General features: G+C 30.4%; 2 protein-coding genes across 5 annotated transcripts; one reads left to right on the top strand and one right to left on the bottom strand.

The window, feature by feature from the left end:
• The first annotated feature begins 1,679 nt into the window (after positions 1 to 1,679).
• On the top strand, positions 1,680 to 15,179 carry LOC111281387 (exocyst complex component EXO84B-like). Of its 3 annotated transcripts, none has more exons than XR_016334925.1 (8): positions 1,680 to 1,875; positions 1,961 to 2,058; positions 3,819 to 4,875; positions 7,529 to 8,041; positions 8,799 to 8,987; positions 9,072 to 9,208; positions 11,024 to 11,255; positions 14,552 to 15,179. XR_016334925.1 is itself a non-coding variant. In XM_022869131.2 (7 exons), the coding sequence occupies exons 1-7, from the start codon at positions 1,726 to 1,728 to the stop codon at positions 11,175 to 11,177; spliced, it is 2,298 nt and encodes a 765-aa protein (XP_022724866.2). In that variant the 5' UTR covers positions 1,680 to 1,725; the 3' UTR covers positions 11,178 to 11,556. The 3 variants fall into 3 exon arrangements, 1 of the variants encoding a protein (XP_022724866.2); XR_016334926.1 differs by lacking the exon at positions 14,552 to 15,179 and adding an exon at positions 11,571 to 11,715; XM_022869131.2 differs by lacking the exon at positions 14,552 to 15,179 and having other exon boundaries at positions 11,024 to 11,556.
• Positions 15,180 to 17,155: 1,976 nt separating this feature from the next.
• On the bottom strand, positions 17,156 to 24,005 carry LOC111280445 (uncharacterized). Of its 2 annotated transcripts, none has more exons than XM_089756924.1 (9): positions 23,691 to 24,005; positions 23,153 to 23,332; positions 22,979 to 23,054; positions 21,942 to 22,071; positions 21,706 to 21,820; positions 20,169 to 20,260; positions 19,986 to 20,055; positions 19,799 to 19,881; positions 17,156 to 18,639 (listed from the first exon to the last, which is right to left on the bottom strand). In XM_089756924.1, exons 1-9 carry the CDS (start codon positions 23,784 to 23,786, stop codon positions 18,543 to 18,545), a joined length of 939 nt encoding a protein of 312 aa, XP_089613050.1. In that variant the 5' UTR covers positions 23,787 to 24,005; the 3' UTR covers positions 17,156 to 18,542. The 2 variants fall into 2 exon arrangements, with proteins under 2 accessions (XP_089613050.1, XP_022723584.2); XM_022867849.2 differs by having other exon boundaries at positions 18,089 to 18,639; positions 23,779 to 24,005.
• Positions 24,006 to 24,817: the final 812 nt, after the last annotated feature.

Raw genomic sequence — 24,817 nt, forward strand, 5'->3', positions numbered from 1 at the left:
AATGGATTGATTGATTTTTCTTATAGAATGGCCTCGAACTTAAAAATGGTATGGTTTTTCTTATAGAAAAAGTCTCAGATTTGAAATTGACAAAATAGATGAATCCACTCTATGAATGGATTGATCGATTTTTTCTTACAGAAACACCATTGATTTAAAATTGGCAAAAATCAATTGATCCATCACTAAAATAGATTTATAAATTATTCTTTTCCAAAAACATATTTTGGCTCAAAAGGCCAAAACCAATTGATCTCTTTAAAAATGGATCGATCGGTTTAATCCTAACAGCTTCAAACGTTCATTTTTTTTTTACAGAGCATGTAATGCATTAAATGAAGGCAAACATCTCTTTTCTCATTTCTACCTATATAAAAAAGTTTTCACCACATTATGAGTCGTCAAAAGCCAAGAGAATTTATTACTATCCATTCTTCTTCTTTTTCAAGTATTAAACAACAAATTGAAATGTGCAATTAAGATTATAAGCTCAAGAGGAGTATAAACTTTGAGTGATTTTTTAAAAAACTTAAGAAAACCTTTGAGAGGTTTATTGATTAATTGGATCAATAGTTTTAGAAGCGTTGGTTATAATATTTAACATATATAGTGGAATGAGCTCATTGACAAATGATGTTGATGGGGAAGATGTAGGTGTCTTATAGAAAGATTAAACCTCTATAATTTTTTATATTTGATTCTCCATCTCTACTCTGTTATTTTTTTAAGTTATTTAATTGTGCATATATTTATTATTGTATTTGCTTAGAAATTTATAATTGTGATCTTAATCAATTCATTTTCTTTTGATTTATTCAATACTTTGAATTAACAAATTTAATAATAATTTAATATATTATATTATTTTCAAAATATTTTAAATATTATTTTAAATATTAAATATTTAATTTAATAAGATTTTAATATAGTATATTAATTTAATATTAAATAATATTAAATATGAATTTAATAATATTTTAGCATTTAATATTATTTAATTATATTAAAGTAATATTAATTAATTATCAAATTAAATATTATAATTAATAGTATTTAATTAATTAAAATAAATTAATATTAATTAATCATAATAATTATAATTAATTAAATATAAAAGGGTAAAATTAGAATTAATTAAATATATCGAGATAAAATTGTTCAATAAATAACATTCTTAATTTCTGATGGGACGGAAATTATAATTCTAAGGAGAAAATAAAAAATTGTTATTCCTTTTTTTTGTAAAGAATTGACATTTCATAAATTATCTTTTTTATTTTTGGTAGACATTTCATAAATTATCATTCTTAACTAAAACAACAAAAAAAACAAGATATATAAAAAAAATGGTAGTTTCAAAAAAAAAAAAAAAAACATAAAAAAATTTATTGCCATGGAATACCGATTCCGTCTAACCAAACATGAGATTAGAGAAAACAGCCGCGTTAAATATTTGTGAGGAAGAGTCAAAAATGAAAAAAAATGAAAGACGCCAGAAATCTAGAGGGAGAGACCATTTCTTTTAAAAATCCTTCTTTGTAACCGCTCCAACCAAAGTCACCAACTTTGTTGCATGGCTGGACTCATCTGAAATTCCAAGACTGCCCTTACATCCATTTTGCTTTTGCTTTTTTCAATTTCCCAGCAAATAATTGCCTCCGCCTGCCCTAAGCTTCCCTGTCGATCTGATTTCAGCTGAAAGAAACGAAACGAAAGGAAAAGAAAATGGCAACCACGAAAACGGGACGGTCCACGCGACCCACGGCTGCTGCGAAAGAAAACGGTACGAAGACCGAGGAAGGCCTCAACGTTTTCAAATCCGACAAGTTCGACGCCGATACTTTTGTTCAGTCCAAGTGTTCTCTCGACGACAAGGTTTCTCTCTCTCTCTCGCCATTTTTTTCTATTATTTTTTAGTAAAAGAAAAATAATAAAATTTTGATAATAAAATGATTACCAGGAAATAAGGCAATTATGTTCCTATCTGTTGGATTTGAAGAGAGCTTCTGCTGAAGAAATGCGTAAAAGTGTGTATGCTAACTATTCCGCCTTTATACGGTAACGCGTTTTAGCCTTCCTCTATTCTACTCGTTATTTGTTGTTAAATCTATTTAAATAGTACTTGTTGTCTAAAATTGGAAAAACAGATCATTTCCTCCGCTCTAAGCTAGTAGGTTTTCCAACTTACCTCAACCTTTTTCCTTTGGTTGGATTCAGGTAAAGGAAAGGAAAGCAGGGGAAATAAGGAAACCTTTCCTTTGCTTAATGCTTATAGCTTATTGCATATCTATTAAGGATTCATTTTGCTACATCTCGTGAACAAGAAAAATGTCCTTCACACCAAACACAAAAAAAAAAAAAAAAAAAATTCCATACCATCAAAATTGCTATTAAAGCAAACATGTGGACTTTATCTTGTTTGGCTATTTACTTTTCTTAAGGTTTAGAGTTTAGACCAAGCACTGCCGGGCACAAAAGAATAGAAAAACCTTTGCACAATCACAACTGCATCAAATGTGGAGGAATGGTAATACTATCTTGTTGTGTACATGATAATGTCACTCCTTTATTTCAATAAGATTGCAGCTTCATCTAGTTTTCTTAACGTATTCTAATTGTGAAAGAAAACGTGAAAAGTATTATTAAGTTATCTAGCGTGAGTATCTTGGTCTGGATTGCTTATGTGGATAAATGTGTTGTAAATTTACTAGAAAGTGGAAAAATGGGCAACAGAAAGGTCGTTTTCTAGCACCCTACCATTTGATTCGAAAGTCTAGTTAATGCCATGGCATTTGATAGTATTAAATTCCATAGATCTAAGAACCACATCAAAGGACAGATAAAAGACATTATCCCACAGTTGTTGTTTAGAAGTGAGCAAATAGATTTCAGTTTCTTTAGACTGTATATTATTTGGAAATAGCTTCCACTTTTTCTAGGGGTTTCTGGAGGTGTTTACCTGTGTTAATGGCCTAATAGTAATTTCAAAATGCATTGTAGTTTGTTTTTAAAAGAATTTATGTAGCCTTTGGCCTTAAAAAAAATTATATGCTAAATCAAGTTTGAAGCGTGAGTTTGTCTAGATCAAGAAGAATGTTTTCCAGACTCTTTTCTTCTCATAATTTGCTATATTATGTTGTTATCTGTTGGTTGAAAGAGAATCATGGATTTGTCAGTACTGCATTCCTTTTTATACCTTTTATCTCTCTCTCTCTCTCTCTCAAACACACACACACGCACACGCACGCACTCACGCACACACAAACTCACTGAAAATTGTTCTGTCTGCTGAAATTTGGTGCCCATTGTGGACACTTCATTTTATGCACCTTATTTTTGCTCAAAGGGCTGCAGTTCATAGATGCATAGTTTGCCATTGATTTTACCGAGTTTACTCAAAAAAGATATTGAAAAACAGAGTTTGAATGTTTGTTGCATCTGGCAACTATTTTTTTCTCTTTCTGAAGAATTTATGTTAAATCGGAGATTTATTTATTTATTTTCAGTATTAATAAAGACCAGTAATGTGCTTACATTCATAGAACTTGTAGAGGTGTGAAACTTCAGGATTCAAGTTGGGTGGGAAAGTTGAACCTTGGCCTGCAATTCCCCAACCCTAAAGGTGTGGACCTGACAAAGAAGCTAAAGGTCCTCCAAGGTGTTAAAAATAAACTTTTTTGTCAGTCTCCCTGGAAGGGAAGGGGGATGGGATGTTGATATATTTGCTTGTTGATGATATTAGTCTTTAGAAGATTCTGTCATTGTTTAGAAATCAGATTGATTTTGGATTTTAAGGCATTTGGGCTTCTTTATTGCAGCACATCTAAGGAGATATCCGACTTAGAAGGAGAGCTTTCATCTATAAGAAATCTGCTGTCAACACAAGCAGCATTAATTCATGGTTTGGCTGAGGGAGTTCATATAGATTTGTTGTCTGCCAAAGCTTCTGAAGGTCCTACTTCTAATGGCTTGTTAAATATCGAAGATATAGAACTTTCAGATCTGGAGAAATGGTCAACTGAATTCCCAGATCGCCTGGATGTTTTGTTAGCTGAGAAGAGAGTAGATGAAGCTCTGGCAGCTCTTGATGAAGGAGAACGTGCAGTTTCTGAAGCAAAGGAAACAAATTCATTGAGTCCTGCGGCACTTACATCTCTACAGACTGCTATTACAGAGCACAAGCAAAAGTTAGCTGACCAGCTTGCTGAAGCTGCTTGTCAACCTTCTACACGTGGTGCTGAACTTCGTGCAGCAATATTAGCTCTTAAAAAGCTTGGTGATGGACCACGTGCTCATGCTTTGCTCCTTAATGCACATTTCCAAAGATATCAATATAACATGCTAAGCCTTCGCCCATCAAGCACATCATATGGCGGAGCATATACTGCTGCCCTCTCGCAGTTGGTGTTCTCTGCTATTGCTCAAGCTGCTAGTGATTCCCTGGGTATTTTTGGTAAAGAACCAGCTTATACTTCAGAGCTTGTTATGTGGGCCACGAAGCAAACGGAGGCTTTTGCCCTTCTTGTTAAAAGACATGCATTGGCTTCTTCGGCAGCTGCTGGTGGTCTAAGGGCTGCCGCAGAATGTGTGCAGATAGCTTTAGGTCATTGCTCATTGTTGGAAGCTCGTGGCTTGGCACTTTGTCCTGTGCTTTTGAAACTCTTTAGGCCTAGCGTTGAGCAGGCACTTAATGCTAATCTGAAAAGAATTGAAGAAAGCACTGCAGCTTTGGCAGCTGCTGATGATTGGGTGCTAACATATCCCTTGAGTGGTATTCGTCAATCTGGCTGGCCCTCTGGTGCATCCCTTGGTAATACAACATCATTTCAGCATAAACTAACAAGCAGTGCTCATCGATTCAATTCAATGGTCCAGGTGAACAGTTTAATTTAATATAAATGTATCTTTTCTTTGTCATGTTTGTATACTTTGTGCATGCATATCTGACTGACCTGATTTTAAAAAAAAAAGTTTGGTAATTTTGTAGTTTTGATCTTGTTATCTACATTCTGTTTTTGATTAATCATGGACGAATATAAAAAATTTTCTTAAAGTGGTTCTTTAGCTTGATAATTGGAAACCAAAATTTGCAACACAAATGTTGTGGTTAAGATACTAGTAATTTGATGCCTTATGTATCATGCTCTTCTTTGGTACTGCAGGTTGTGAAACTTTTTTTCTTTTTTGAATAATTAGTATGCTTTTATTTGGTCCTAATAAGTCTTTATGCACTCTTAAATGTTTTGGCATTTCTTCTAATAAAAAAAACTCACACTTTATATATATGTCTTCTCCAATGGTATGAGGATCCTTTGGGCTTGGGAATCTCACTATTCTCAGTAGGCTTTATGGAATGGTTGTGGTTAGATTAAATATGTTGAAAAATGGATGAGAGCAAGATCACTGGATTTTTTAGCCAATAGAAATTCTAGTTCATCTGTGATGGAAAATTAGAGGTGGATGGCATTTGTTTGCAAGATTATTGTTTAAGATTGGACACAGCCACATAGTTTTACTTTGGGTTTGCCATCTAGTGTGGAGAAGAGATGTGTACCTAGAAAAAGAAATGCTACTGATTGTTTTGTTTGGTCTTGTTGCACCACAAAATAAGGACCAAGATCTTTTACAGCATTACAGGATTGGAGATTGGTGTCTATAGTGTACAGTCCAGATGTGCAGCAATAAGATAAAATATCTTAGGTGTTGACCGATCGGAAGTTGTTTTTACCTATCATTCTTTTAAATGCATTTTATGAGGTGGCCCACTAATGGGAGGTTTCAGATTGGTTCAATGGACAAGTATTTGGAAGGTAAAGGCCTGTTGTTTTGGATTGTTTTGGATTTTTTTTTTATTTTCTATTTTCATTTACACTTTAAATATGATCAATAAGATAATGTAAATAACCAAATTTGGAAAATAGGAAATAAAGGGTTTCCAAATTTTAACTGCAACTCGGAACAGTCTGTCCACTTTTATAGAAAAATTGGAAAACAATGGTTCCCAAATTTAGTTATTATCCTTATTTCATTGATCATTTGAAATGGAAACTGAAGATGGTAAATGAAAACATTTTCTAAAACTAAATTGTCAGTAACAAGCCCCAACAGCTAGACCAAAAACTATATCTGTTAGTTAGCAGGAACTTTATTTCCTTTAAGCTAGCAGGGCAGAACTTTGCATCTATATGGGCTGTGGGCTTGCTTGAGGGGCCTCGCAAGGCACACTTGGTACCTTAGATTTTGGGCTGTCAGACACCCGATGAATCCAATGTGATCACTGGCCCCATAAGCCAACAATCTCTCCCCAGTGACACTTTGGAGATTTGAATCTGCAACCTCACTTTGATACCAGCTATTAGGATCAAACCCCAACCGCTAGACCAAAAGCTTTAGCTGTTAGTTAGCAAGAACTTTATTTGCTTTAAGCTAGCAACTCAGAACTTCGCGTCTATATGTGCTGCAGGGGAGCCTCCGGGGCATTCTAAGGCACACTTGGACCTCGGCAGGTTGGTCTGTCAAGCACCTGATGAGTCCAGGATGATTGCTGGCCCCCATAAGCCAACGTAAATGGGCCCTAAAAGCTCATTCTAAGGTTGCTCTCTTCACCCGCACTGGGGTTTTTGGTAAAGTTATAACTATTAACAATCCTATTAAGACAAATTGCATCATTGTTGGTTAGTCAGGTATGTGCAAAACTCTTGGTTAGAGATTGGACTATCGTGTAATCCATTATTCCATAAATTGGAAATTTTGTTATTAGTTTCTAGGGATGCCTGGATAATTCCTGGTATAGCTACTGTTTAGTTAATGCTTGGAAATCTATCAAAAAAAAAAAAAGTTAATTCTTTGATAGCTGTTTGGAAAGAAAAACCCATCATGAAGCTGTGAGTTTATTACCACAATGCTTCATGTAATACAATTGGAAAGAAGGGAACTTAATTTTTGAATTGGTGGGCCTTGATCTGCAAAGGATGAAGGGGCTATCAGGTATTTTCTTGGTTGGAAGATTCCTCTACCACGTTTATCTTCTGCTCCTTTAAAAAGTAATGACTTTTTGGTGTTTGTTCTTTAGCTCTTCTGTTCTAGGGTTATATGCTTTCTTGGTGCTTTTAATTTTTTTTTTTCAATAATAAACTTACTCCTTTATATGGATATAGTTTGTTGCCTTGTGATTTTCAACAAATAACTTACCAACTGCTTATCTGTCCTTTGTGTTAATTACTATATGCTAATTAAGTATTTCTCAACTTCGATATGTTAAATTGCTAATTAATGTTGTTTGATGACATTTTCTTTGATATGATATTTGTTTAATGATCATGATTGAGGTCTATTAATTCATTTTGACCTTAGTTTTATGTTAGTGTTTTACTTGGTTTTGTTAGATTCTTTATGGCTTGCATGAACTCTTACAATATTGTTGGGGATTGTAGATTGATATTTGATGCGTCTCGCTTGGTTCATTTTGTTAGGCAATGGTATTATATCCTTTCACTTATTGCGATTTTTATTCTGCTTGCTCTTAAAGGACTTCTTTGAGGATGTTGGACCACTATTAAGCATGCAGTTGGGAGGGCAAACACTAGAAGGTTTGTTTCAGGTGTTTAACTCATATGTAAACATGCTTATAAAAGCATTACCCGGTTCTATGGATGAAGAAGCAAACTTTGAGGGTTCTGGAAATAATATTGTGCAAACGGCTGAGACTGAGGCTCAACAAATTGCATTGCTAGCAAATGCATCATTGTTGGCAGATGAACTTCTTCCACGTGCAGCCATGAAGCTGTCCCCGAGTCAGGCTAGTCACAAGGATGACCACCGTAGAAGAACTTCAGATAGGCAAAACCGTCATCCTGAGCAACGAGAATGGAAGAGGCGCCTTGTGAGTTCAGTTGAGAGACTAAAGAATACATTTTGTCAACAACATGCCCTAGATCTCATTTTCACAGAAGAGGGTGATAGCAACGTTACTGCAGAAATGTACATTAATATGGATGGTAGTGCAGATGAGGTGGAATGGTTTCCATCTCTACTATTTCAGGTGATTTTATCATTCTTTTCTTTCTTCTTTCTATATATATTCTCTTGATGCACTGTTTCTTTCAATTGTTGTTAGTGGCTCAAACCACCTAGTTGGAACATTTTTATTTTACTTTACTGTTCATCTGTGCTTTTAACATCCCATAACATCTTGTTTGTAAGATTATATTTCTTATTTTACACTTCAGACTTCAAAATCTTGATTAATTCTTTATTTGTCTGTAGTACTTGATGCAGCCATTGGGTGTTATTTTTGTTTTTGTTCTATGTTTTTTTGATATGTAAATTAGAAAGTTTGTACATGCTGGGCAAAAAAGTCTTTTGCAGTAATTTTGTTCTTATTGGGGCTTTGGTAATTTAATCTAGTCTTGGGTCTCTTTGGAGTTTCTAAAAGTTCCATATGTGAGTGAACATGTATGTGTTCATCAATCAGTTTCTTATTTGCATTTTTTATCTTAGTGGGTGAGGGAGAAGTCTTGGGAGCTCCTTATAAATAACCATACAAATCTTCATGATTTTTACTAGATTTTGGGTAACAAAACTATGAGTTAATTATTAACACATGGATGCTTAGAGTCTCTTGCTTGCTCAGTCCCTCTTTTTTCATATTATTCTTCCCTCTATATTACAGCCAAGGTTTTGGGTGATAAACTGGGCTTTCACTTTTTTTTTTTGTGATTTTTTTCTTCAATATTTTCTCTAGACTCTTTGGTTTGATAATTCTGACTGCCTTGTCATGATATATTGGTATCTTTCAGGAACTCTTTGCAAAACTGAACAGGATGGCTAGTCTGGCAGCAGATATGTTTATAGGAAGGGAAAGATTTGCTACATTGCTATTGATGCGACTTACAGAAACTGTCATCATATGGCTTTCTGAAGATCAAAGCTTTTGGGATGATATTGAGGAAGGACCAAGGCCTTTAGGTCCACTTGGTTTACAACAGGCATGTAAACTTAATATCATTCCTTTTATGTTGCTAAATTTGTATTTTAATGTTAAAGTTGAACTATTTGTTGTACATGTGCAGCTTTATCTGGATATAAAATTTGTCTTATGCTTTGCTTCCCAAGGTCGGTACCTATCAAGGAATTTGCATAGAGTTGTCAATGAAATAATTGCTAAAGCCATGGCTGCATTTGGTGCTACAGGAATGGACCCATATAGGTATGCTATGATAGTTCTTTTTCTTCTTATTATTAAAGTTATGAGCTGTTTTCTTATAATTAGTCTCATCCTTAGGCTCCCCAACTCTTGATGTTCTACATGGATAATAATATTGATACAACCAATTCCATAGGTCATTTTAATTAGAGTTTTTTTCTTTTTTGTTCTGTAAGGGACTAATCACAAATATGAGAAAGAGTGAACGATAATACTGAGTTTCCTCTCACAATAGGTCTACACCAAGGATCTGCTTTATGGCTTTACCTTTTTTATACCTGTTTTAGATGAACTTATAGTTTAGTTGTTTTTATGTTAATATTACATTTTACTTGCTGTTTGATTAAACACGGTATAGGGTTGTTCCATTGTTAGCAGTCATTTAGTCAGTATCCCCTTTCATGGGTTCCTGTTCTGTTTTCAAACTCTGAGAACAGAAAATTCCTTGAAATTTGGAGCCACAGATAATAATTGGCTCAAATCAGTGTCTAAATTGCCGGTTAAAAAGTTATACGACGTTATTCATTCTACACCAATTTTTACGTCTAGTTTCAATTTTTTTTTCATCATATGGTTCCAGCTTTTTATGCACTTCCAAATTTTACTTTTAAATTGGTTCTTTTCATAGTTGTTTCCTGCACTGATAAATGTAACCTTTCGCCCCGTACCACGTTTTCAACTTCTGTCCACACTTAGGAGTTTCTTGGTAAGAAAGCCCAATATAGGCTCTGTTAAGATGAATTACATAACGGTTATGGTTCTGCAAAGAGGAGACTGAAAATGAGATTTGGGTTAATGGAGGGAGAATAGGGAGAATGGAATGAGGGGTGGAAAAGAATGAAACTCTAGGGCTTTAAAACAGAAGATAATAAAATAGACAAGGCCATGCTTGCTTTAAAATGTGTTTGAACTTTATTACTGATTTATCCATAAATTGTCATGACAAATATTATTCTCAGTCAAATTCAAAATCTGCTGAACTATTTTTTTATTTTTTTATTCATTTATTTATTTTTTTTGCACTCTTGTAAGGCTGCTAATAAGCAGCTAATAGATAGTGCCCATAAGCTGGTTGGATGCGTTGTGAAGAGCCCAACTGATTATGTGCTGATGTCTCTGCTATTATTCAATATTCTTAAAATATAAACTGAAAACTTAAAAGCCGAGTTTTTTTTTTTTTTTAAAGAATGGAAAAAATGAGGAGGTAGGGAAGGCAGAGCGTTGGTAATTAGTAACTTTTGCTGCATTTGAGCATGCAAATGTTGTGAGGGTATTTGATGCCACAGCAATTTCCCTCTTGTCCCTTTCCTTTTATTGTCTAAGTAAAGCGAAAACATGAAGTTTGGATCCAGTTAGCTCAATTCTTTTCTTTTCTTTCTTTCTTTTTTTTCTTTCTTGAACCATAATTAGCTGTATATAGTAATAACTGGCTGACATATAAATTGAAGTTTATGGGTTTCTTCTTTAGAGTTTTCCTAGTAGGAATACGTGGTAATAGAGATCAGTGGTCTTATAACTTCTGATCTTAGTAGAAAGTTGTCTAGCAAGATATAAAGAAAAAAAGTGAGGGTGAGCTTTAATGAAGTGGGTCTGGGTTTATAGGTGTTTGTAGATGGACAAAAGTGCAGTTCTTGTTGAATACCTTATATTTAACGTTGCTCGATTTAACAGGAAGACGGGAATGCCATTTTGAAAAATTGTTGGATGCATTTACAATAAGTAAAAGAAATTCTGTTAAGTAGTTTGTATTTTGTTAGTAGATGTGGGCAAATATGTTGTATTGCTATTGAAGCAGTTGGCTTTCATTTTTTGTGATAGCGTGCTGCCTGATGATGATTGGTTCAATGACATTTGTCAAGATGCAATAGAGAGATTAAGTGGAAAACCAAAAGCTGAGCGAGATCTAAACAGCCCTACTGCCTCTGTTTCGGCACAATCAATTTCATCTGTCAGATCACATGGGAGTTCCTAGGCATATATATTTCACCTTTGTCATTTTGACGGCTAACAGAATTGGGAATGGATCTCCAGGCAGATCTCTGTATTCATAGTAAGGCATTTTTTTCTCACTTTTTTACCTTCCTCATTTCTTTGCTATCTCCTGCCGAATGTAGTATATGACACTACATTTCTGCGGGTCGATGTCTGCATGGTCATAAAGTTAGAATTCCCTAAATCCAGTTGTCTTACCTCTTTCCTTTGTTTTTTTTTTCTTCTTTTTTGAGTAAGGCATGATTTTGTAAATTTTGATTGCTTGATTTGTTCATTTATAATTCTTTGATAACATTGTTGAAATCCTCTATTCATTTAATTACATGCATTGGAAATCAAATCGCATAATTCAACATTGAGATACATTTTCCAGGCTGAGTAGCCCATTTTGATATTGTCAACTATGAAGTTGGGTAGAACAGTGGCTGCATTCTCCGATGTGTCCTAGCTTTCTGTTGCACTGTGAAATCATTTTAAGTTGAATTCCTATTTATCGGAGAAATATATTAATAATGCAATTTATGTCTGGTAGCACTGCCACAGAGATTAAATCATTTTATTGACGAAACCAATCATAGAAAGAAGGTGGATGTTTAGGTTCGTTGGTGAAGGAAAAATATAATTAGGTAATTAAGAAGAGATTAGAGTTATTACAATTAACTAGTTTGACTCGGGGTTTTTAATTCTTGTACAATTATTTTAATTAATTAAGTTTTCAAAAATATTATCTTTCTTTTAAATTTTAAATTTTTATATTGTATTTATTTTAATTTGAAATTATAAGTATAATTTTATATATATATATATATATATATATATATACTTGTACTTAAAATTGAAGAGCATATTTTATTTTTATTTTTTTCAACATCCTATAAATTGTGTTTGGAAACTTAAATTTAAATGAAGATATTTGGATTTTAAAATTAATATAAAATGTATGATAAAGCATACGTAAATATAAATATTATTTTATAATTATTTTTCAAACTTAAAGATTTATTGAATTTTTATTTAATAGTAAATTTGAAATATTTATACGAATTTATGAATTTTCAAATTCATCTTTTTATATTTTTCAAATTAAATTAATTATTATATTAAATTTTATCAATTTATGCACTCTACAAACATTTTATTCTTATAATTTATATAGTAAATAAAATTCAAATTCATTTTATTAAATTTACATTTCCATGTGTAACATTTTTTATTTATCAAATAAAAGATATAAAAAAACTTATAATTTAGGGAATATATGTTAAAATTAATTTTAAATTTTATTTTGATATATTGAAAACCTAATAATTTGATTGTAATCAACATATTTATATATGTTGAATAATCATTAAATAATTAATTTTAAAAATTTTATTAGAAAGTTCATACTTGTTGATCGACTACTTTTTCTTGCTTCTTTATGCACATGCATTTTAATAGATATTATTATATTATATTTTTTTAGTATTTAAGATTATTAGAATTAGAAATTTGATCACTAAAATTAAGAATTCAGCATTATACTAATAATCTACCTAGTTGTTGGTTATTTTTAGATTATATTTGATGCTAAATTATAAATATAAAAGGTAACATAATATAAAAATCAAATCAATATTAGGTGGTACTAATTTAACGAAGGGTGAAATTTGTCTAAATAAAATAATGAAATTAATAAATTATTTTTATAATAACTATATTAATTGTTTAAATGATTATATTGTTTTCAAATATTTTCAGCTTTTGTTCAAATACGACATAATTGATGACTAATAAATTTTTAAAATATGCTTTTATATGGATTAATTAATTGGAGGTGATTTAAATTCTTTTCTCATATGGTAAAAAGTCCTCTATTTAATATAGTATTGTAAATATTAGAAAGATAATATATATGATTGAAATTTTATTTTTCAATAATAATTTAAATTTAAATTAATTTCATTATTTTTTTTAAATATATAAAAGACAATTTTTTACAAAAAAAAAAAAAAAACAACCAATGTGAATTATTTATATTATTGACATGTGAACAATTTTAAAAAAATCATGTTTCCTTTAATAAATATATTTTATTTTATTTGATATATTTTTAATTTAAAACATAATTAAAAAAACTAAATTAATTATACATTTTTATTATTTATCTTAAATCACTTTTATTAAATTCATATTAAAGGTATTAAAACTTTAATTGCCATTATTAATAAATGAAATAATTTTATGTCTCTTTTATCAATTATAAATATTTTACTCTTGAATTATATTCATTAAAAATATACTTTTCAATGTTTTTAAAAGTATGACGTATTGACTCAACCTTTTAAGCTATAAATATATATATATCTAATATTAATTTCAAAATGATTAACAAATTATCAAATCAATTAAAATTAATTTTAATATGTCAAATCAAATTAATTTTATTATAACTATTTCATTAATTTCAAAATCTCTTTTTATTTCTCTCAAGCATTTGAATATATATTATATTTGACTATTCTAATTATTAAGTATAAATTACTTTCCATTTAAGATTTTATTACTCTTGATTTGATTTTTAATTTATTTTAGTCAATTAACCATTTACAAATAAATGTTAATAAGAATCATTGGATGTGTTTTATAATAATAGAAATAAGATATTTTTAATTAAATTTAATTTATCATTACATTTTAAATTTTAAATTTGAAATGCATAATTAATTTTGAATACATACCAATTTTTTAAATTGTTTACATATAAAAAAATATAAATTATTCACATTTCTTTTTTGTTAGAGGTTTTAGTTTTTATATATTTATATAAGATTAGAAGCATATTTTTAATTATATATATTTTAAAGTTATTATAATTCCCATAACTTTTGTAGAAAAAGATAATGACATAAATTGAGGCTAGAGTTAGAAATTCAAGAAACGTATCTTAATAATTAATAATGTTAATGTTTGGTTTTTGTGAGCGACGTTTGCGTTTAACAGTTGCCTCACTACATTCTTTCTTTTACGTCTTTTGCTTGGTTCCTTTTCAGTTCATTTCAAAGCTACCAAAAGCACATCCATAAGTTGCTCTCTCATCCCTCATTCCACAAATTCTAACTCAGCAACAAGCCTTGAATCAGCAATCCTCTCCATTTCCTCTCTTCATCTCCAAACCCCACAATCTTTGTCTCTCCCATAAATGATGGATCCAATGCCCTCTTTCCGCTTATCAGCTTAAGTAAACACAACCCCATAACCATACACATCCGATTCCTTTCCTTTCTCCATGCATTTTCTGTTAATTATCCATGTAATTTTTAAAAATGAAATACAACAAGTGATAATTTATCCTTTTTTTTTTTTTTTTTGCAGAGGAGCAGAACAATTACCTGGAGCAATTATCAGGACTTCTTTATTCTAATTCGAGTGAAAAATGACCTGGCACTTTATAAACTAACCAATAAATGACAATGGCAGAATAGAGACATGTCAGCCAATTGAAGTTTGTTTGACAGGTTTTTATCGTCTGGTGTGGCATTTTTCGTAAGGAATAAAAGTAGCAATTGAGTGCCCTAATTGGACCAATGAAAAAGTCTCATTTGCAGAAAAACCTTGACAGCCGTTGGGAAGGAAACAATTAGCAACTAGCTAAACTAAAATTAAGCATAAAATAAAGGCAGGGAGGATCGGTTGTTGATTTTGTGCAAACAGTCTTAGTTCGCTGAAGCTTGGGCCAAAATTGAGTATGTTTGTTGTTAAATGGAAGGAATCGACCGTTGAAAGAGTTTTTACATATAGAGGAAGCCACCAATTGGTGAAAGACACACAACAGACGCAATTAACTTCAGCTCCAGCAAGCTCAGTTTCTTAGTTTGATCTTTCTTAAGTTTGCTTTCGTTAAACTTATGTTTGACTACATTATTAACAAACATTACAGAATATTACCTTTAACATTCTATAATATTCGATAATTATATAATAAATGTAATATTAAAAGTTATGATATCATAATTAAAATAATATTTTTTCCTCGATGTAAATACTCTCTATATAAATAGAGATTATACATAATCTTTCATATAAGTTAGAATACAAGTCCACATAAGTTAAAATATTAATAATGTAACCCTTTGAATTTTTTTCTCGTGAATGTAAATCATCATAACCGAATTATATAGTTTTTTTTTTAATATTTTTATCTTGTAATTTTTTCTCTGACAAAATTCATTCAAACAAACGCTATTGTTTAAAATTTAAAGCGCAAGTTTATGTAGCTGCAAGGATAACCAAAAACAAAACCAAACCCAACGACAACGTTTTCTCATTTCAACCCACAAGGGCTTGTGATTCTGAGCAAAGCCTGAAAGAATTCATGGAAAGTACTATAAAGTTAAACGGTCAAATTATGTTAAAATTTTTTATATTTTACGAAAATTTAAAATTTAATCTTTATATTATAATTTATATAAATTTAATCTTTGCATTATTTTAATTTGATAATTTTAATTTAATTACTAATTTTGTCAAATTTTTGTTATTAAAATTATTAACATAACATTAATTTAATAATATGAATTGACTTTATTGATGTGATATTAATTTTGCTATCAAAACATTAACTTTACTAACGCGATGCTAACTTGTTAACAAAATAATTTGAATAAATAAAATCAATTATTAAATAATTCGAATGATTTATATAGTTATACAAAATTTAAAATTTAATCTTTGTATTCATATAAAATTTAAAATTTATTTTTTCTACTGCAAAAATATTTTAAAATTTTTAAAAAATTTTCTAGTTTTTAAAATATTAAATTACTTTTTTAATATTTTAATTCTTTTAATTTTATTTTTTGAAAATTTTTTATATTTTATATTTTATAATATTTAGAAATTTAAAGATATTCTTAAAATTTCCAATATTTTGAAATTTTTGAGAAATTATTTTAGCTTTTTAAAATACTAAACTTACTTTTTTTTAATATTTATTTTTTAAATAAAAACTTTTTTGAGTTTTTTATTTTTTCAAACTTTCTAATGTTATTTAATCAAAATATTTAATTTTTTATTTCTAACCTCTTAGAAATTTTATAAAAATTTTTATATCTTTTTAATATTTAAATAAATAATAAATAGATAAATAAATTTTTAAAAAGATACATGTCTTAAAAATTGTTCTATTTGATATATTAAAATGAAAGAGCATAAAAATTTGAAGACTTAAAAATAAAAATCGTTAAGAACAATTTGTTTTTCACTTGAATAAAATAAAAACAAGTAAAAAGTTTTTTTTAAAACACAAAATATTACAAAATTTTTTGAAAAAATATAAAATTAAAAATATGTAAAAGTTTATAAAATTTTCTTAAAAATTAAAAAATAATGAATTAAATATTTTGTTTAAATAATAGCGTTAAATTTTGAAAAAAAAAATCAAAAAAGAAATTAAAATAATAAATTTAATATTTTTAAAAATCTAAAAATTTTATTAAAAATTCTAAATATTAAAATTTTATATTCAAAAAATTAAAATTCAGATTTCTTATGAATATAAAAATTAAATTTTAAATTTTATGAGAATATAAAAGTCAAATTTCAAATTTCGTGTAAATAAATTATTTATATAATTTAACAACCGATATCATCCATCCATCTTGTTTTGTCAACAAAATCAACACATAAACAAAATCAATGTTGACTTCATAAAATCAGAGATTACCTCAGTATTTTTAACAATAAAAAATTTAACAAAATTAATGATTGAATTAAAATTATCAAATAAAAATAATATGAGAATTAAATTTGTATAAATTACTATATATGAACTAAATTCTAAATTTTGTCGCTATAAAAACTTTTAACACAATTTGATAAGTAAAATCGATCATAAATATTATATTATATTATATATAACCAAAGCAGTAAAAACAACCACTCACCCACCGTTGGAAAATTTTTATTCACTGCAGCATGTGCAAACATAATTAACCACTTTTTTTTTTTTTTTTCTATTTTTCGTTTCTTTTCACCCTACACTACATTTCTCATTTTTCTGCATCAAATGACGTACAAAATCGTCCCAACAAAGAGTTCCTCCAAAAACAGAGCCTATGAAAAACTGGCAGTTAGAACTGTCACCAACAAGCATTTATTCCTAAGAGCTCTCAGCTGAACATCCATAGGACGATGTTTTCACTTTTGACTACTGACTACCACTAAAAGGTTACCTGAAACAAAATTATCAGCTGAAGCACTGTTCACATCCAGCACAGTAGCTTATCCTGCATATAAATCACAGCCACATACATCTCCTAATACTTAATTATGCTTTGAAAATCCTAAGACTTTGCTTGATAGAAAAGATGAAGAGAGATGAAAATTAAAAACTGTTAATCCAATGGTTAATCTACAAAATAAGAAAGCGGACATAAATTTTAATCATTAGATTTAGATTATTAAGTTTACCGTCCCCATTTCTTTCTATCCTTCTTACAAAGCAAAAACCTAAATGTTTAAAAGATTATCGTCATCCCCTCACTTCACTCGGTGTCTAAAGCTATGGCAATGGTTATAATACTTCCTCTTAATAAATGAACCATGATATGCCTTCCTACACTTTTTTCAGATCATAATAGTGCCATGTTATCAAAATCGGGTTTTCTTCAAATGTAATGTATTTAGATCATAGTGGCATACATATTTCCAAAATTGCTCCTATAATTATGCTTTGAAGACCCCTAATATGTTAAAAACATGGCAATCATTAATATGTTTAAAACGTGGCAATCATTTTTTCACTTGACTGGAAGGAATAGTGCCTATCGCTATGACAATGGTTCTAACAATTCCACATATAGAATGAAAAATGGAATGATTTTATGGGTCTTTTAAATCAAATAGTGCCATGAAATGAAACTGAGGATCGTCTTTGAATGTCATGTTAATAATGTAATGTATTTGGATAAACTCCAAATGCATGCAGAGTTATGCGGTTCAATCTAATACAGAAAAACAGAAGTCCAGCATCATGGTATGGTCAATCTTCAGCATGAGGTGGAATAGCACTCAAATTAACCAAAACTGTAGATAATGCGCTACTTCTACAAATATTAAAGTTATCTGAAACCCTAAAAGTAAACCTCGCATAACAAATGCTGCAGACAAATGCATGTCTTAGGTAAATTGATATAACACGAGCATATGGTGTGTTCATGACAGATATGTGCATTCAAACACATGAGAAGAGATACTAATGCTGATGTTGACAATGAAATGGATGCATGTAATAGCTGCAAGATGCATCCTAGCATGTAGCAGTTGTATTTGTCGGAGCACAGAAAACAGAGAATATCCCCTTGATCTACTGGTAAGTCATAGCTGATGGAGCCCCATTTGCCCCAGGAGAAGCAACAAGATGGCTGGAGTCCTTCCTTTTACCAAAAGGATTCTTGGAATATCTATTATGAAGTCAAGAAAGAAAACCATGTTCATAAAAGCATTTATATAATATAGTTACGGATGGAACTTTTAAAGCTAACAACACAACCAAAAACAGGTGCAGAGCCAGCTGGGGCTAGTGAGTGCATTGGAGCACCCTTGGTTTCTCCCATATTTCTTATTTAGCCCCATGGAAGTTGTTCATTTTTCTCACTTAGTTTAACTTAGCCTCCCTTGATTTTCCTAATTTCACTCTTTGACACTCATTTTTACATTGTTTTGCATTCTTGAGTACTTTTTCAGAAAATATAGAATTATATCTTTTAATTTATGAAAAACTATATTTACATTATTTATGTAGTTTCTCAATAAATACGTATGTTATTTTTCATATTCTTTAATTTTTTTTTTCTTTCTAAAGTTATTTCTTACAAGTATATAATTTCTTATATCTTGCATATTATTAACAACGTATGATAACCACAATTACTAGTTTTGAATGTATAACACACAAGAAAGAAAATATAAAATTAAATACATAAGAACATATTTTAATGTTCCAAAATAATGCATACAGAAGTACCACCATCCACAAAATAAAAGAAAATATATAATTCAATTATTAATTTCTAATGAATAAAAGTAAGAATGATAACGCTAACATAAAGAAATAATGGAAAGATTAAAAGTTCATAACATTTTATATTATTTTCTAAAAACATAACAAATTTGTTTTAAAATATAAAAACTATCAAGTAACATTATGTCAGTTGTAAGAATTTAAGAACTGCTCACCCTCTCTTTTTTCCTTTCAAATCCTAGCTCCATCCCTGACCAAAAAGAACTAAAGAATTTCTCCCACCCCAACTATTATTAGAAGTTGAAGTTCTAAGAATCAAAATTTGACATTAAAAACATATCTTGTTCGTGAAAAATGGAGATTTCTGTGGAATGTCATCTTCCAACTTACACTGAGATAACTAAAAGTGGTGGAAGGGGTAATTATTAGGTAGACAACCTATCTGGATTGTAACATACAAGAATCAAGACACATTCCCATGAAATAGCACATGATAAAAGAACAAAAATATATGCAACAGTTGATATAACAAGAAAACAAAAGAAGGAAAAGAAGAACATTTAAAACAGTAAAGCCACAATGAAATGCAAAAAGGATACTGTATTCGCATGCCAACAGAACCAGAACTAGGAATCACAGCACCCTGAAAACTGTGATGCACATTGGTTGCAGTATTCACATCCTGCAAGTTAGGGAAACAAACTTTAAGCTTATGAATAAAACCAATGAAAATTTTGTTCCTTGAATAACTGGTTGCATCCAAGTAGATTAAGAGAAGAAACTTACTTCAAACTCTATAAAGCAAACAGTATGCCTTTCTTGTCTCAAAATCTTCATTTGCTTAAAACCAGGTTGACTGCATGTAAAGCAGAAGTAAGAAATAAACCAGGCTGTCATCAGCAAGCAACCCAAAAGTCAGACAAGACATATAGCAGCTGAGAAACTAGCCAGGGGCTAAGACATTCTTACACACTGAATAGGCCCCTTAGTTCTTCCTCATTAATATTCTCTCCAAGATTGCCAATAAATAAGGTATTGCAAGGAGGATTATCTTTGGTATTCTGCCAACAAAAATTGTTAAAAACAAAGTGAACAACGGAGAAACTGCAAATTTTACTTTGCTACTCATATGACAATCCACTACTGGATGTATCATAATATAGAATAAATATAACACCATTCCACTTCAAACTCTATAGTAAAATATATTCTTGTTATAACAAGGAACAGAAACTTGAGAGAATCAAACAGCTATAGAAGAAAATGTCCACCTTATAGCAAAATGCTATGCTAATATACAAACAAAAAGCTATCATAAAGCAGCTAAGGAATAAGGTGTTTGCTCAAGTTCACCTCAGGCATGTTCCTATTTTAGAAAATTTTCTCTAAGAAATTTCGAAAAATGGAGCAGATCTGACCCTCATCAAGTTTATCAATTTCTTCTACAGAGTACACAGATTCTTTACAGATGCAATTGTTACACCCACAAATGAACCTCCTGCCCATCTCCTTCCCTTTCTAAAACATGAAAAATTGCTGGTTGCAAGGCATGGATGTAAAAATCATGGCTAAGACAAAGATTTTCAAGTTAGATGAGTCCCAAACAGAGATCTTCTTACACATGCAGTATTTGAAGAACAAATTCATCCTTGGTTGTTAAGAATCCATCAATGAAAAGTTAATGCCTCGCAAAAAGCAAAGTGTAATAATCCTAGCAAATATCTTCTTATATCAAAAAAGATTTCTTTGTCTACCAAAACATGTTAGGTAATGATAATAGACTGATAAAAGAGTTCTATTGATGAATAATGAGATTTAAAAAATAAAAAATAAAAAAAAAAACATATAGGGAAAAGTAACTAGCAAATAGTGGAAAATAAAATTGAAATCATTTGTTTATACTTGAACACTTGTACGTAAATAATATACCAAATAAGCATAAGGAAAACTTAATAACAGATGACTAGGGGACATGGACACAAGCATGACACTAAACGAAATAAGGAAAGTCTAACTTTCAACTGCCTGAAATTCATAAACAGGAAACATGGCTACACAATGTATTCATGACAAATTTAAAATGATCTTTAGGTACAAGATGATCTATAATCTTGAATTATGTACGTAGTTTCCATTTACTTCCAGAAAAACCGAACACGATGGATGCGGCATCTAAGTTTCTTAGAAAGAATGAACAGCATCCTCATGAGTTCCAAGCTCTTTGGCAACTTAAAACCAATTTAGTGACATTTACCCACAAAAGCATTGGGCACAAGGGTCATCTCCAGTGTCCAACCTGCCAACTTTTCAGTGGAAGTTCATTGCAAATCCAGGTATATGATAAACTGATAACAAACTTAATATTTATGTTACGTAAAGTCAATTGTTATTAAACAAATAGTAATAACTTGCCATTTCCATAATTTAGAAGGAAATAAATAGCCAATAAAAACTGGTACAAAATCTAAACCAGATGATAAAATGGCACATGGCACATAGAAATTACCTGAACAGGCACATAACTGCTAGGAGCTGGCACAGGTGCAGCTGTAGGCATTGGTGGAGGAGGAAGAGGATAACCTCCATAAGGATCATATGGAGGTGGAGTTGTAGCCATATACCTATGCCAAATACACAAAATATTCAACTTAACAAAAAAAATGCTGTACGTACAGCTGAAATTTTTTACTACTAAGCAAATTTTACCACAGCAGTATCCATCATTATGGAACATAATCTTACCCATGTGGTCCCCAAACAGGAGCAGGAGGGAGGTGAAATGGAGGAGGAGTTGCATAAGCACTGTGTGAATAATCACCACCAGTTCGCAAACGTTTGCTTTGATCATATGCATTAGAATCTGTTACTATTCCTACAGAATAAATATCACAAAATAAAAGTATGCTCTTACGTGTTACACAATATGCATGTAATATTATCAGATCATGATGCCCCTCTCTTACTCACCCACTTACACCATTCACACACCCACACACACATTCCAACCCCATTAATGTGAAACATCAAACTGTACATACCTTAATCAATAAATCAAATTTCAACAACAAAAAAGAAAGAACCTAAATCAAAATTCAAACAAATGACAACTGAAAATTTTCTTCCTGCCATTTGGCGCACAATCTTCATAATTGTAGCTCTTTTTTGTCAAAACTCATAATGTCACTCTGTATTACCTTAGGGAAAACAAAGAAAAAGGGCAGGAAATGAGAACACAGAAATTTATCAATTAAAAAAATTAGCTTATCTAAATTAAAGTTTTCAAACTTTTGAATTAACATTCCCAAAGGAATAGCTGTTTCTGAATAAAATATTCAACTTATTTGGGCATAGATTCGATAAGCAAGCTACAAAGAAACCATATAATGATTACAATATAATGCTAACAAATATTTATTTACTTCTTTTTAACATTCCTGCTCTTCCTTATTCTCTGAATTTTAAGACTCCAGATTACAAATATTGGAAGAATGTGGAGAGCATACCTCTAAAATTGATCACATAAAGCAAAAGTATTGACAATCTTTCAGTCACATTGACTCAAAATCTAGCTCCTAAACCTATAAATGTACTACTTTCAAATTTCCTGCTCGCAGTCCTCTTCTGTTCTTTGAACTTCAGGATCATTTGGAACCAAATTACATGTTTTGCATTAATTTATCTTCAGATTAAAACAATTTCTGTCTGTAAATTTCTTGATAACTACACAAAGATTTTTTTTTTTACTCTTGCATTAAACAAGGCATTAAATGATGACTCACCTCTTTTAACAAATAGATTCTTCTTGGCCATCTCTATGTGCAATACAGACTTTGACTCAGCATCAAAAACCATTTCCTAATAACCCCCAGAATCAAACACAATCAGTGCTTCGAAAAAAGAGGACATATCTCAGATGAGTTAATAAAAAAGCCAATTAAACAAATTTATAATACCTGAAGGGAATCTTTGGCGGCAACTGCAAGTTGTGCGCTCGAGAAGAGAGCAAAACCCATAGGCTTTTCTCCCTTGTAGTTCACTTGCGAAGCTTCATAACCCGGAAGCCATCTCAGTAAATTCTGTAGCTCTCTCTCTTTGACGTCTTCAGGAAGACCTGTAATAAAGATAGTCCGAACCTGAATCCAGAACAAATATTTCTATTACTCTTACAATATCCAAGGAAATAGGAATGAACTTGTATGTAGGAAACACAAATACATGCTCCACAAACATTGGTACACACATATAAATGTGTAATAATTACGTATCTACAACAAAACAAAGCTCATTTTGTTTTTACTTCATCCTATTTTCTGCTTCTTCGAATGTTGCTAAAAAGCAAAAGAAAAATCTTCTTTCACTAAAACAAGAACAAATAATTAAACTGTTGCAATGCACATTCAAGTAGAAAAGTATTATTAATTGAAAAACAAAATCACGCAGTTATTCATTGAAAGCTCATAGAGAGAGAGAGAGCCAATTAGGGTTCGTTACCATCGAATCGTGCAATTCAGGCTCAAATCTAACGCTTGAAAAAGAAAAACCAAGGGAAATGGATTCAATCGAGTAAGAGAGAGTTGACCTCGTCATGAGAGGGAGCAGGTGGAGGAGGATGGTGGACAGGAGGCGGAAGTGGAGGAGCGGCCGCTGCAGGGACTGGTGGGGGCGGAGGAGCTGCTGCCGAAGGCCATTGCTGGTGATAGGGGTGGATTCCAGCACCCGCCATGTCAAGAACTCGACAGAGAGTAGAAACCTGAAACCCTAAAACAAGAGCTGAGGTCGGAGAGGGAAAGAAAAATAAATAGATCTAGACTTCTGCAGTAAGTGTTTTTGACCTTATTATAATTTATTAAATAATAACAGTTGGACACAAAAAATTAATATAAATTATTAATTTTTTTAATTAAAAAATAATTAATTATCTATTAATCTGTTAATTTAATTTTAATTAATTAACTTTTAATATTATTTATTAAATAAAATAACAAGAATTTTAAAACTGACAGGATTCTTCTTTTTGTTAAAGGAAATTTAAAATTATTAGGGTTCTTTTTCCTTTTATTATTTTTTTACTATTTTTTTAAAAGATGGATCAAGCACTTTGAAGTCTTATTGCATAGATAAATATAATATATTTATAATTTTTTTTTTAAAAAAGATAATATAATATTTTAAAAAATAATTAAAAATTGGTTAACATAAAAATATAAAAATTATTGTAAAATTAAAATCATTTGACATAAAATGTCTTTAAAATATCATAACACTCTAAGATAGAGTTATGATAATTTTAAATATAATGAAGATAAGAACAAATATAAAAAAAAATATTATTGTAATGTAAATAATTAAGTAAATAACGTAAAAGAATTATTATCCTAAACCAAAAGAATAATTCTAAATCAATAAATAAGTATTAACATAAAAAGATGAGAATAAACATAAAATTGATGTCATTTAACGTAAAATAAGTTAGAAAATCATAACACTGTAATAAAGAGTTGTGATAGTTATCAACGTAATGAAAAAGTAATAACAAGTATAAAAAAATATTATTGTAACAAAAATAATTAAATTAGTAATGCAAAGAAATATTATTACAAATAAAAAAATAATTTAAA

Source organism: Durio zibethinus, chromosome 28, assembly GCF_047325235.1.
Source record: "Durio zibethinus cultivar Kanyao isolate XHJ-2024 chromosome 28, ASM4732523v1, whole genome shotgun sequence".
Lineage (NCBI taxonomy): Eukaryota > Viridiplantae > Streptophyta > Magnoliopsida > Malvales > Malvaceae > Durio > Durio zibethinus.